Here is a 13,150-nt window from a genome sequence, read left to right on the forward strand (position 1 = left end):
CGATTTAGGGGCACCCTTCTTAAGGGTAATGTGCATGTCATGCATGTACTTGCACGCATATCTACATGTCACTAACCAATAAGGATGAAACACAAAGTAAATCATAAATGTTAAGACTAGAGTATATCCAATAGCTGATCCTATTTATTCCATGACTTCAAAGGAAGTCATTCACAGAGCTGATCCTTTATTGCCCTAATACACCATTCTGCAAATTCATCCACCCACAAACCTTCCCTGAATACCTGTGGTTAAATAACTTATCCCCAAAGGCACCTGGCATTTGAAAACTACCCACTTTAGTATCTGTGGGACAGAACACGACCAGTGCCCATTCAGGACACTGTCACCCACTAACTCAGTAAGAGCCCCCATTCCATCCATTAAGGAAGGCCAAATTGCCCCAGAACCTCAGAAGGAGCAGGAATCATTATCAACATCATCTGGCCCAAACCTCTCCACATTCACAGGAAACAGAAGCAAAAAGGCAGAGCAACTTGGCCTGGTCCCCATGGCCCCCTACCAGACAGCAAGCCCAGTGTTACTTAGTTCAGCATTTTCTTGTCTGAATCAAATCTATCATAGACTGGTTCTCCATTAGGACTTTAACAGCAGGTGATAAGTAACCAAATAGCAGTGACTACCATCGGAATTCAGAGGAAGATGGAATCTTTAAGATGTTAATGATCTGTCTGGGAAGGTTCCAAGACGAGCTTGAAATTGAAGATGAGTAGAATGTAGATGGTTGGCGGGGAGGCCTCACTGAAGAGGGAAGCATGGTGAGCTAAGGCCCCTGGTGGGTGAGCTAAGCACCTCTCCATGCACGGATGGGGACCCTGGCTTTAGAACAGGAGGAGGTGGGACAGACAAAGAGGGAGAAAAGGATTTCTACTTTAGAAAACTGAGACAAAGACAGAAAAGGCTAACCTCGCGATAGGTTTGCCAGAAAGAATGGAGATGGGGAGAGAGAAAGATCCAAAGTGCCTCGTAGGGGTCTAGTAATATTCATAGTATTACAGGGCTGTTGTAAGGAAACTAGTGAGCTGATGCGAGAAAAGGGTACTCTGAAAAGTCTAAAAGCTCTAGAAGGTAAAGATGTTTTAGACGTCAGCAGGCAAGAACCTCTCAAATCATGGCCCCGTGTGTTGACAGCATACCTCTCTCTGCAAAGGCAAACTTGCAGTTTAATTCTGGGTCTATTCGTATGAGGTCAGAGATAGAAACATCTTCCTTCAATGATTCCAAAAGCTAGAGCCCAGGGAGGGAAGAGACAGCCACCATCAAGTCTCTGTAGGCTGAGGATCACTGATATTAAAATCCAAATCCAGGGTTACAGTTCTGAGGCAGACCACATCATCCATGGTTTTCTCACTGAATCTAAGAAATACATAACGTGCCAAATAAGGTGGCACAAAAAGGGAGGGGAGGGGCGGCCGTCAACAGCGGGCTGTAAGCGGGAGCCGTGGCGGGCACCCCCTCTGGCCCCTGGCCCTCGGCTCCACTGTGACCGCTTGGCAGGTGACCTTCCCTGTGTCCACTTCTAGGCACTGCCTTCCTCTTCTGTCCCTCTTTCACAGCAACTCCCCAGGCTTAAAAAGGAATTACGAAAAGTTACCAAAGTAAAAGCTACACATATGGAGTATATATTGAGTGCCAGTTATTAGCGGCCAGTAATTGGTACCTTACATAATTCCCCAAACAACTCCCAGGTGGCAGGAACCACTATCCTCATTTTTAAGTATGGAAACCAAAGCTTATGGGGTCACCTACGTAGTAAATGGCAAAGTCAGGACTTCAATCAGGTGTGGCTGACTCTTCAGCCGAGGCTTTGAATCTTCCCGTTTTTTTTTCCATAACCAAGAAAATCCTGACTATGTGTTAGGGATTTTATGGATACAGAAGTTATAAGAGCTAATATACAGTTTGTGGGTTTCCCTGGTGGCTCCCATGGTAAAGAATCCTGCAATGCAGGATACCAAGGTTCAATCCCTGGGTTGGGAAGATCCCCTGGAGAAGGGATGGGCTACCCACTCCAGTATTCTTGCCTGGAGAATTCCAAGGACTGAAGAGCCTGGCGGGTCACGAAGACTCAGACATGACTGAGCGACTAACATATGGTTTGTAGATGAAAGTTTTGGAGGAGAAGGCCAAGTGCCTTCACCACACACACCTGACTGCCGACTGTCAGCCTCCGGACTAAACTCTTCCAGTGTGAGTGTGGCATTGTGTCAAGGGCACGGCTTTCCACCCAGCATTCCTGCTCTGATCTTCCCCAGGTCTCCTGTCCCTTGGGGTCCTTTTCCAATTATTTGCCTGAAACCTTATCTGGACAGTTGAAGAGGAGGCAGCTGGCACTCTGACAGATCACACACACGCTGGGGATGGGGGTGGTCCCATAGTAGGAGGGCTGTCTTGGACCTTGTGCCTTGAGACAACCTTAATTCTGCCTGTAGGAGCGGTTCAAGGAGGGCTCCATGGCCACACAGCCCCACTAAGAGGCGAAGCCAATCTATCTGGGGCTGGAGGAGAAGTGATGAGAGCATTGGGCATATGGGGAGGCTTTTCCAGTGTTCCTGGAAAGCAAGAGTTCCCATTAAACACTGGCAAGAAAACACTAACATTAATTCTCAAGATTTAGTGTGATAAACTCTTTCTGGGAAGAATACAGGTTCCAGAGTCTGCTCACAGATAGTCTGACTCTTCTAGTATTGGAAGGCGCCCAGGAGTCTGAAGTTTTGCAAGAACTACAGCAGAGTCTGATACTGGGGGTCTAAGGATCTCGATTTCCGATACATAGCCCTGACCAGGCCCTACAGGGCTGCCCAACCAGCAAACTTGCTCTCAGGTGACCATACATTCTATAAAGACAGCTTGTTCACAAAGCAATGCCAGGTTCTGGGTGGAGTGGTTATTATTTTTAAATAAGGCCACCAGGCTTTCCAGAAGTTTCCACACTCACAAATGTTAGGGACTTATTTTTCTGATGTCACTAATACACACACACACACACACACACACACACACCCCAACATCTGTCCGGAGTGAAGACGCTTTCAGCAAGATGCTCCTGACAGTACTTACTTTCTATCTGGTGTAAGACTGGAGATGATATTCTCACTGAATATTTAAGTGATTTCAAAAGTTATACTTTTTATCATTCAACTGAACTGCCCTGAAAAGTTTACTTCAAGCAATTAAAAAAAAATGAGTTTAAAATCCAGACAGCACTCAAATAAAATATTAAGGATATGATTAGGACGTTTAACTAGACATTCAATCACAATGCAAACAGCTACTGATTAAGAAAAACACCTCTTCACAGGTTGTGTTCTTCAAAGACAGTGAGGTCATAAAACGTATTATGTTAATATTACTATCTTTCTCCTAGAAACCCTATCATTGTTCTTTGTCTCTTTCCAAATCTGTATCTTTATTTTAAGCTATACATTTTCAGGCTACAAACTGGAATTAAGCTCAGTTTTTCTGTCGGATCTTTATGATACCTTCTTCTTTCCCCTAAAGCACCATAACAATTCTCCTTAAGGATGGGGAAGTTATTATTTTTATCTGAGTACCTGGTATTTTATTCAGCAGATATTTGTTGAGTATTGGTATTTATGCATTCATAGTTTCAAAAAATCAACTTTTGTTATTATAAACTTCTTGAGCAGAAAAAAAATGCTGAGTGGAGCACCTGGCCTCTAGAAGGCACTGCATGAATAGTGAGAAAACCTGGGGAATTTATCATTCAGAGAATAAGATAATTTCTCCTGATTCAGTACTGAGTCCACATTTCATAGTGGAGACAATTCTGGTTAGGGAAAATGTTTCATTTCACTTTGTACGGAAAAAATGCAGGTTATCAAGATAACCAAAAGTTCACACTGCACTGTATTGCGACACAACCTCTCAAGACATTATTTCAATACCATTTAAAGGCCAAACCTTTAACATTAATCATTTATCAAAATTATACATGTCACTAAGATATCCCAACAAAGAAGATTATGTAAGTGAGCCGTTTTGGCCTCGGTGACAACTGAACACAGCAGCTATTTTCAACCCTTCATTAAAATTAGATCAAGATATACTTGCATTGTGTGTTACCACTCCTGCAGGGAAGATTTACATTAAAGATTTACTTTGGTTGGAAGTGACCACTTCTTTCACTTCGTCGGAAACTAGAATTCCCTCCCCTACAGCCTTCACAGGAAAGTTTTCCGTAGAAAGCAGCAGCAATTTGGAAAAACACCACCAAACAGCCGTCCTGTTTACTGTCTCCCAGGGGTAACCAAAGCTCTGTTTTCCTCCTAAACAGAGTCCGGAGGGCGTGAAGGGGCTGCTGGGGCACCTGGCACTTCACCTTGAGCTTGGCTCGGTCCCCAGCCTGGCCCTATACAACTTCGAGGGCTGCCGCAAAGCTGGTCAGTCCTGAGGCGCTTTAAAAAAGAAGCCATGGGGAATGGATTTCCCCCCCGCACCCGGAGAGCGACCTTCACATATAAATGTTTGAAAACACGAGGCTGACAAGTTCCTTCTCCGGGACTGAAGGGGGTGGTGGGGTAGGGGGGGCGGTTCCGGGCGCACGTCAAGGTCTCGGCCCGGCGCTTCGCTGTCCCGCTCGCACTGAGGCCCAGGCAGAACCGCGACCCGAGTTCGCCTCGGAATCTGGGGGGTGGGGTGGCGGGGAGGGTGCCGCGATGGTCGCGCAGCTGCAGCCCCGGGGAGGACATGGGGGCGAAGGCGGCCGGCCGCGGGCCCCGGGTCTGGGAGCGCCCTCGCGCCTCGCCCGCCCCGCCCGCGCCCCGCGCCCCGGCCCCCCCATCCCCCGCGCCCCCAAGGCCGCGGCCCCCGGCCATCCCCCGGTCTCTCTCCGCCGCCCCCTCTCCGCCCTGGCGGCCCGAAGCCAACTCACCGCGGCCCCGCGACGACGCGCCCCGGAGCCCCCGGGGGCCGGGTCGCCCCGCGGACCAGCCGCAAACTTTTCCCGGGCCTCGCGGCGCGGCGGGGCCGTCGGGTCGGGCCGGGCGGCGCCGTAGTCCCGCACCGGCCGCCCGCGCGCCCTTTGTGTCCCGCGCCGCCCGCCGCCCCCTGACAGCTGACGGGCCGCGGCGCCGCCGGGGAGGCGAGGGGAGCTGACAGGCGCGCCCCTGGAGCGGCCACCCCGCGAGAGACGGCACCGCCCGCCGGCGGCCGCCCCGCGCCGCCCGGCCTCCCGCAGGCTCCGCGCCGTCCGGACTCCCGCAGGCTCCGCGCCGCCCGCAACCCCGGCCCGGCAGCCGCTCAGCCCTGCTCCGCTCTCCGCCGCCGGCGCGCTCCGTCAGGACCCGGCCCCGCCCCGCCCCGGCCCCGCCTTGGCCCCGCCCCTGTCCGCTCCCTCCAATGAGTGAGGCCAGCTGGGGCCAGCTCCGTCCAGTCAGGAGCCGGAGAGCGCGGCCCGGCCCCGGGAGGCGAGCCAATAGGAGGCGACTCCGGCAACACACCCGCCCCGGGCCCTGGGAGCCTTCTGCTCCGAGGGCCGTGGGGGAACTGGACCGCCGCCGGAGCCAGTGGGTTGGGCCGGGCGGAGCCGCCGAGCGTAGATTTAGTCCCGGGGAGCGCTGGGCTGCGGGGCGGTACTAGAGTATGAGATGCAGACGAAAGTGGGGACGCTGGACTCTCCTCCTTGTAGTTGTCCTGCTCCCCACCCCGAACTTACACTCCTTTTCTGGCCGAAGTTCACGCAGAAAAGCAAGCCGCACAAACTCGCTGCGGCCGGTGACTGTCCCAGTTCAGGCCTGGCCTTTCCTTTGGGGCTCTACGCCAAGGGCTCCGTCAGGCAGCGCTCGAGATGCTGCGCCGCAGTCCGTAGCTCTTGTTTCTGCCCTTAATAAAATCGTCGGAATGCTAGGGATCTGCAAGTGGGGGTGGGGGTGGGGGTGGAGGACGGAGATCAGTTTCCATCCTGCTGCAAAACGCAGGTGCTCATGGCACTTGCCAGGTCTTTTTTTTTCTTTCTAAAAGAAAATTGCAATGAAAAATAATACAAAAAAAGTAATTTCTGTATGCAAGTCATCTTTACTGTGAGCTTTATTTCTTTAAGAAACTCGCATTCTATCTTCAAAGGAAGTTAAATTATATAGCCAAGTAGACTATTACATGCTCCTGTTTAGTCGCTAAGTCGTGTCCGACTGTTTTGGGATCCCTCCAGGCTCCTCTGTCCATGGGATTTTTCCAGGCAAGTATATTGGAATGAGTTGCCGTTTCCTTCTCCAGGTATATGTATATAACATTAACACACACACAGAGGAGAGACTTAAATAGACCACTGGTTATAAAAGACTGGAGCTGTTAACACAAAAGCTTGCAAATTATAAGCACTCTATTGTTTCTTTGCTGTGAATAGGATTACCCATTTGTTGTTGGTCATACAAGGCTTGTAAGATTTATTGAGAGCTCTTTACTGAAAGCGAATTACGTATGATGAAAACAGTTTTGATAACACATATTTGCAAATGTTAAAATCAAACCATATTTATTTGTACTTCAAATAGCTGACACCTTCAGTTTATTTCTTCTGGTAATAGACTTTGCACTTAAACATTTTTGTGCAGGTATGACCTCTTCCTTCTGCATGCATTAAAAAAAATAATTTTATTTATTTATTTTTGGTTGTTCTGGGTCTTCCTTGCTGCAGAGGCTTTCTCTAGTTGTGGTGAATGGGGACTACCCTATAGTTTGTACAGGCTTCTCTTTGCAGTGGCTTCTGTTGCTTCAGAGTACAAGCTTTAGGGCTCTTTGTGGCACATGGTCTCAGCAGTTACTGTTCCTCCTACGCTAGAGCACAGGTTAAATAGTTGGGGCACCTGGGCTACTTGCTTCATGGCATTTGAGATCTTCCCAGACCAGGACTGGAACCCGTGTCCCTGCATTGGCAGGTGAATTCTTTACCACTGAGCCACCAGGGAAGCCCTGCTTAAAGTATTTTGCTGACCATATTTCGTTTTTTAATGATGATCTGTACAATGAACCAAAAGAAGGAAAAGGAGAGAAAAGGAGAGAGAGGTCAAACAAGTGATGAATGGCTTTTATTACCATCTTGCTTTCATGATTGAAACTTACCACATCTTATTAACTTTAAGAGATAGTATGGACCCAAGACTAAGATTTATCAGATGATTCAGATTCAGATTGGACCAAAGCTCTTAATGACTAACTCTGTCATGAAAGGTCAATATCCCAAACTCTGTCTGCCCTATGGAGGGACGTTGAGGTTCAACCATAGGAGCATTTTGTCAACAGTGTATTTTCTCTAGGATGTTGTGCCGAGTCTTTTCTACAAGCATGTGTCAATATACTAGCCTGATAGCAGCCTATTAATATTTCCTCTGACTGCACATTTTTCCATCTGAAATATTTTTTGAGCCCATCAGTTTTCCTTCAAACATGTGAATGAAATTTCTGCCTCTTAATTCTAGAGCAAAGCTGTACTTCTGAGCGTCTTCCTTCATCCCCTCTTTCTTTGTTTCCTTTTTCTCTCTTTTTTAATGGAGAAATGCTATGAGAAAAATTGAATGTATGCTATGACTGGAAATATGCACAGTTTTACATGGAAATTGTTATTGTCTGGGTCAGATTTCTACCCATATAATCAAGTAACTTTGCAGGCATTTATTAGGCCTTCCCAGGTGGTGCTAGAGGTAAAAGACCCATGTGCCAATGCAGGAGACATAAGTGATACGGGTTCGATTCCTGTGTCAGGAAGATCCCCTGGAGAACGGCATGGCAATCCACTCCAGTACTTTTGCCTGGACAATTCCATGGACAGAGGAGCCTGGTGACCTACAGTCCATAGGCTCACAAAGAGTGAGACATGATTGAAGTGACTTGGCACTCACACATTAGGGATTCACTTAAGGCAATTATGTTTAATTTTCAAAGAGGAAACCAAAGGCATATTTTTAGAGATATTTCCATGTGTCATAATGTAATTTGTTTACTTTGTTCAAAAATATGCAAACTAGTACAGAAGTTTAAATATTACTTCTAACAAATATACATATGGTAACACTACAATGTGAAATTTGCTAAATTTAATTGAACCAGCAGTTGTTATTTTCAACTAATTAACTGCACAGATTTCACTTTATGATTGAAAATTGTGGAAGAATTAATGAATATGAATCAAATAGGGATGACTTATTAAGTGTAAGACAAAACCAGTATTGGGTGTTAGCAATCTATTACAGGGAATGAATATTTTATTAATTCTCTGGATGATATTCATAATTCTACCATGGTGATGCTTCATTCACTAAGTGATAGTTTCAAAGATTTTTCTTAATGATTGTTTCATCAGCTGTCCAATATGGGACAGGAGAGCTGTTGCTGATTTAGAGATCTCTCAGTTTGAACACATATTTAAATGTAACTACTGCTGAGTTTTCCAAATTTGCTGGTATGTTGAGTGAAGCAATATCACAGCATCATCTTTCAGGATTTGAAATAGCTCAACTGGAATTCCATCACCTCCACTAGCTTTGTTTGTAATAATGCTTTCTAAGACCGACTTGACTTCACATTCCAGGGTGTCTGGCTCTAGGTGAGTGATCACACCATCGTGATTATCTGGGTTGTGAAGATCTTTTTTGTACAGTTCTTCTATGTATTCTTGCCACCTCTTCTTAATATCTTCTGCTTCTGTTAAGTCCATACCATTTCTGTCCTTTATCGAGCCCATCTTTGCATGAAATGTTCCCTTGTATCTCTAATTTCCTTGAAGAGATCTCTAGTCTTTCCCATTCTGTTGTTTTCCTCTATTTCTTTGCATTGATCCCTGAGGAAGGCTTTCTTATCTCTTCTTGCTATTCTTTGGAACTCTGCATTCAGATGCTTATGTCTTTCCTTTTCTCCTTTGCTTTTCGCTTCTCTTCTTTTCACAACTATTCCTAAGGCCTCCCCAGACAGCCATTTTGCTTTTTTGCATTTCTTTTCCTTGGGGATGGTCTTAATCCCTGTCTCCTGTACAATGTCACGAATCTCCATCCATAGTTCAAGCTGGTTTTAGAAAAGGCAGAGGAACCAGAGATCAAATTGCCAACATTCGCTGGATCATCAAAAAAGCAAGAGAGTTCCAGAAAGACATCTATTTCTGCTTTATGGACTATGCCAAAGCCTTTGACTGTGTGGATCACAATAAACTGTGGAAAATTCTGAAAGAGATGGCAATACCAGACCATCTGACTTGTCTCTTAAGAAACTTGTATGCAGGTCAGGAAGCAACAGTAAAAACTGGACATGGAACAACAGACTGGTTCCAAATAGGAAAAGGAGTACGTCAAGGCTGTATATTGTCACCCTGCTTATTTAACTTATATGCAGAGTACATCATGAGAAATGCTGCGCTGGAAGAAGCACAAGCTGGAATCAAGATTGCCAGGAGAGATATCAATAACCTCAGATATGCAGATGACACCACCCTTATGGCAGAAAGTGAAGAGGAACTAAAAAGCCTCTTGATGAAAGTGAAAGAGAAGAGTGAAAAAGTTGGCTTAAAGCTCAACATTCAGAAAATGAAGATCATGGCATCTGGTCCCATCACTTCATGGGAAATAGATGGGGAAACAGTGGAAACAGTGTCAGACTTTATTTTTGGGGGGCTCCAAAATCACTGCAGATGGTGACTGCAGCCATGAAATTAAAAGATGCTTACTCCTTGGAAGGAAAGTTATGACCAACCTAGATAGCATATTCAAAAGCAGAGATATTAGTTTGCCAACAAAGGTCCATCTAGTCAAGGCTATGGTTTTTCCAGTAGTCAGGTATGGATGTGAGAGTTGGATTTGAAGAAAACTGAGTGCCGAAGAATTGATGCTTTTGAACTGTGGTGTTGGAGAAGACTCTTGAGAGTCCCTTGGATTGCAAGGAGATCCAACCAATCCATCCTAAAGGAGATCAGTCCTGGGTGTTGTTTGGAAGGACTGATGCTGAAGCTGAAACTCCAATACTTTGGCCACCTCATGAGAAGAGTTGACTTGTTGGAAAAGATCCTAATGCTGGGAAGGATTTGGGGCAGGAGGAGAAGGGGATGACAGAGGATGAGATGGCTGAATGGCATCACCGACTTGATGGACATGGGTTTGGGTAGACTCTGGGAGTTGGTGATGGACAGGGAGGCCTAGCGTGCTGCAGTTCATGGGGTTGCAAAGAGTAGGACATAACTGAGTGACTGAACTGAACTAAATGTAACTAGGGAAGCTGTGACTTTAGGGGTAATTTAGCATTTGTAAAGATAATTTTTTTAATGCAAGACAAAAGGTCTTTTATAAATTGTATCACATGATCAGTGGTAATATGACCAATAATAATGTTATTTTCTCTGTATTTTTACATTTAAGATACTGTCATCTTAATATTGTTTCATCAATGAGCATAACATATAAATGGATTCCCATCTTCTGAATTTTGATCATTGATTTGCCTCTGGATTTTTGTGTGTCTTATGCAAACTAGATTCCTATGTGACTTTTATTCAATCCACTGGATCCAATTCACTGGTTTGAAGATATTGTTATTAGGAACAGTGAAATAATATCTATACAGAGAGAGCATAGATAAATAATTTGCTTGTTTTCCTTTCTATTTTGGACTCAAATGGGGGAAAATTCATTTTATGAACCACAATATCAGATGCTTTTAACACTGCTTTTACAAAACATATTTTTCTTATTTCTTGAGCCTAAACCCTGGAGTGTTTCCTTGTTGTAGGATATGTTTATAGTAAGAGTTATTTATAAGCATGTGAAGGAATAGAGAGAAAATTCCAGAAATCACAGGTGATAGGCACTCTAAACTTCTGTCCCTACTTTATCTTGGGCCACAGTCCTTAAAGAAAATTGTTTTAGAGTTTAGTATTAGGATAAATTTTGTTTCTTCTGAATTAAATCTTTGAGCTATCAAGATGCTCTGAACTAAATTTACAGCTCGATTTAGGAAAGTATTATGGCCCCCTTCACTGTGTTTTTTAAATATATATAAACATAATATTTATCCTGTCTTCGTTTATTTATTTTTCACCTATTTAAGAGCTGACTCATTTGAAAAGACCCTGATGCTGGGAAAGACTGAGGGCAGGAGGAGAAGCGGATGACAGAGGATGAGATAGTTGGATGGCATCACCAACTCAATGGACATGAGTTTGGTTAAACTCCAGGAGTTGGTGATGGACAGGGAAGTCTGGCGTGCTGCGGTTCATAGGGTCACAAAGAGTCGGACATGACTGAGCCACTAAACTGAACTGAACTGATACATTTCTATCTTATATTTTTATGTATGTTTTATGTAAGTTATCTAAAATACTTTATGAAATGTTAATACCATGTTATTAAATGCGTATGTGTGCTTTGCTTAGTTGCTCAGTGGTGTCCAACTCTTTGCAACCTTGTGGACTGTAGCCCGTTAGGCTCCTCCTTCCATGGGATTCTCCAGGCAAGAATAATGGAATGGGATGCCATGCCCTCCTCCAGAGGATCTCCCCAATTGCAGCGATCGAACACAGGTGTCCCTAATTGCAGGAGGCTTCTTTACCATCTGAGCCACCAGGGAAGCCCTATTAAATGCATAATGACATATTTTGAGCCATAGGTAAACCCTGGGTCTCCTGAGCTCATATCACTTACACAGAATGTGTAGTAAGGGCAGCAGGAAGAAGATTCTGTTGTTCCTTCTCAGAGGAAGCAGAATCTGATTCACCAGGCACAACATCTCAAAACTGTTTTCAGAGAGGCAGAAAAATATAGTGGTACATGATAGGGAAAGTTTATTACACTTATTTTTTATGGGAAACATGTATTTATGGGTTTTCTGCAAAATCAGGGGTTTAACTCAAAAATAGGATATTTAACTTAGATACAAACTGAAATGCATAGTATAAATTACGCTAAAATCATGGTCACTTCCCACATTATCCATCAGTAGTCATTATGCTTAATACAGTAATCCATTAGAATATGTTTCAAATGCAATAAACCTTTCTGCTAGGATTAGTATACGCCCATTTCCTTCAATTTTAGTAGTCTCTTTTAGAAAATAAACAAGGCATTTGCTTGTTTTCAGATAATATTCCATCATGGTTTTATTTTCAAAGGTTATCCTACTAAGATCTTTTTTTAGAACCGCTGCAGAGCTTCATCTTATCGTTTTGTTTTGTTTTATGAGATCTATAATTAACTCTAACTCACAGATTAAGAAAACCATATATCCCTTTGAAATACAGTCTTTACACAAAATTGATGGTTGCACCCCTTTTCCTGGCCAGCAAGTTGGTATGTAGGAGGTGCTCAGTGAAGAAAAAGCAACTCAACCTGACTTAAATTATAAAAATATCTTTTATCAGCTCTTATAATTTGCAGTCCACTTTATTACCATGAAAAAAGAAATGAATAACTAGCCAATAGAAGGTAGAAGATGAGAGATAAGAACAAAAGTGGGGAGATGGATAGAGGTGCCAACAGCCTCACTCCACCCAGAAGGGCGTCAAGAAACTGAGCAACATTTACCGGATGAGAAACACAACTGTCAGTAGGTATTTCTAAATTACAAGGAGCAAAACTTAAAATAATAATGAAATTATGAATTGTAGAGATGTTGAGGAAAGAACTACCCTAAAGGAACTAAAACCTCATTTCACACAGTCGAAGGTCAAGTGCATAAAGAGATAAAAAGACAAACATGTATGTACATTATTCTTTAAATTTCATGTTTTCTTTTCAAATAAGGTTATTATTTCATTTTTCCAAAAGCAGGCACATATGAAAGACTTTTTCTTTTGGGGGATGTTGCCATTGGGCAGGAGGAGAATTATTGTTTGATTTTTTTTCTTTTTCTAGAGTGAATATTGTTTCTTTTTGAACTAATATATATTGGAGTTAGTTTCAGGTGTACAAAAAAGTGAATCAGTTATACGTATACATATATTCACCCTTTTTAAGATTCTTTCCCCCTATATGTCATTACAGAGTGTTGAATAGAATTTCTTGTGCTGAACAGTAGGTCCTTGTTGCTATGCAGTAGCCGAGTCGTGTCAACTCTTCTGCGACCCATTGAACTGTAGCCCCCGAGGCCCCTCTGTCCATAGAATTTCCTAGGCAAGGGTACTGGAGTGGGTTGCCAT

At 44.1% G+C, this 13,150-nt stretch overlaps 1 protein-coding gene across 1 annotated transcript in view; it reads right to left on the reverse strand.

Moving 5' to 3' along the window:
* The window catches only part of LOC132346186 (collagen alpha-1(I) chain-like), a 98,905-nt gene that overhangs the window by 42,625 nt on the left and 43,130 nt on the right, over nt 1-13,150 (reverse strand). Inside the window, exons 2-3 of the mRNA XM_059890027.1 lie at nt 5,802-5,996; nt 1-5,618 (exon numbers count right to left, since the gene is read on the reverse strand). The exon at nt 1-5,618 is cut by the window's left edge and continues 42,625 nt beyond it. Coding sequence (XP_059746010.1) covers nt 4,311-5,618; nt 5,802-5,996 — 1,503 coding nt within the window. The 3' untranslated portion in view covers nt 1-4,310. The remainder of the gene's footprint in view (nt 5,619-5,801; nt 5,997-13,150) is intronic.

The sequence above is a fragment of the Bos taurus genome, chromosome 9, assembly GCF_002263795.3.
Source record: "Bos taurus isolate L1 Dominette 01449 registration number 42190680 breed Hereford chromosome 9, ARS-UCD2.0, whole genome shotgun sequence".
Classification (NCBI taxonomy): Eukaryota; Metazoa; Chordata; class Mammalia; order Artiodactyla; family Bovidae; genus Bos; species Bos taurus.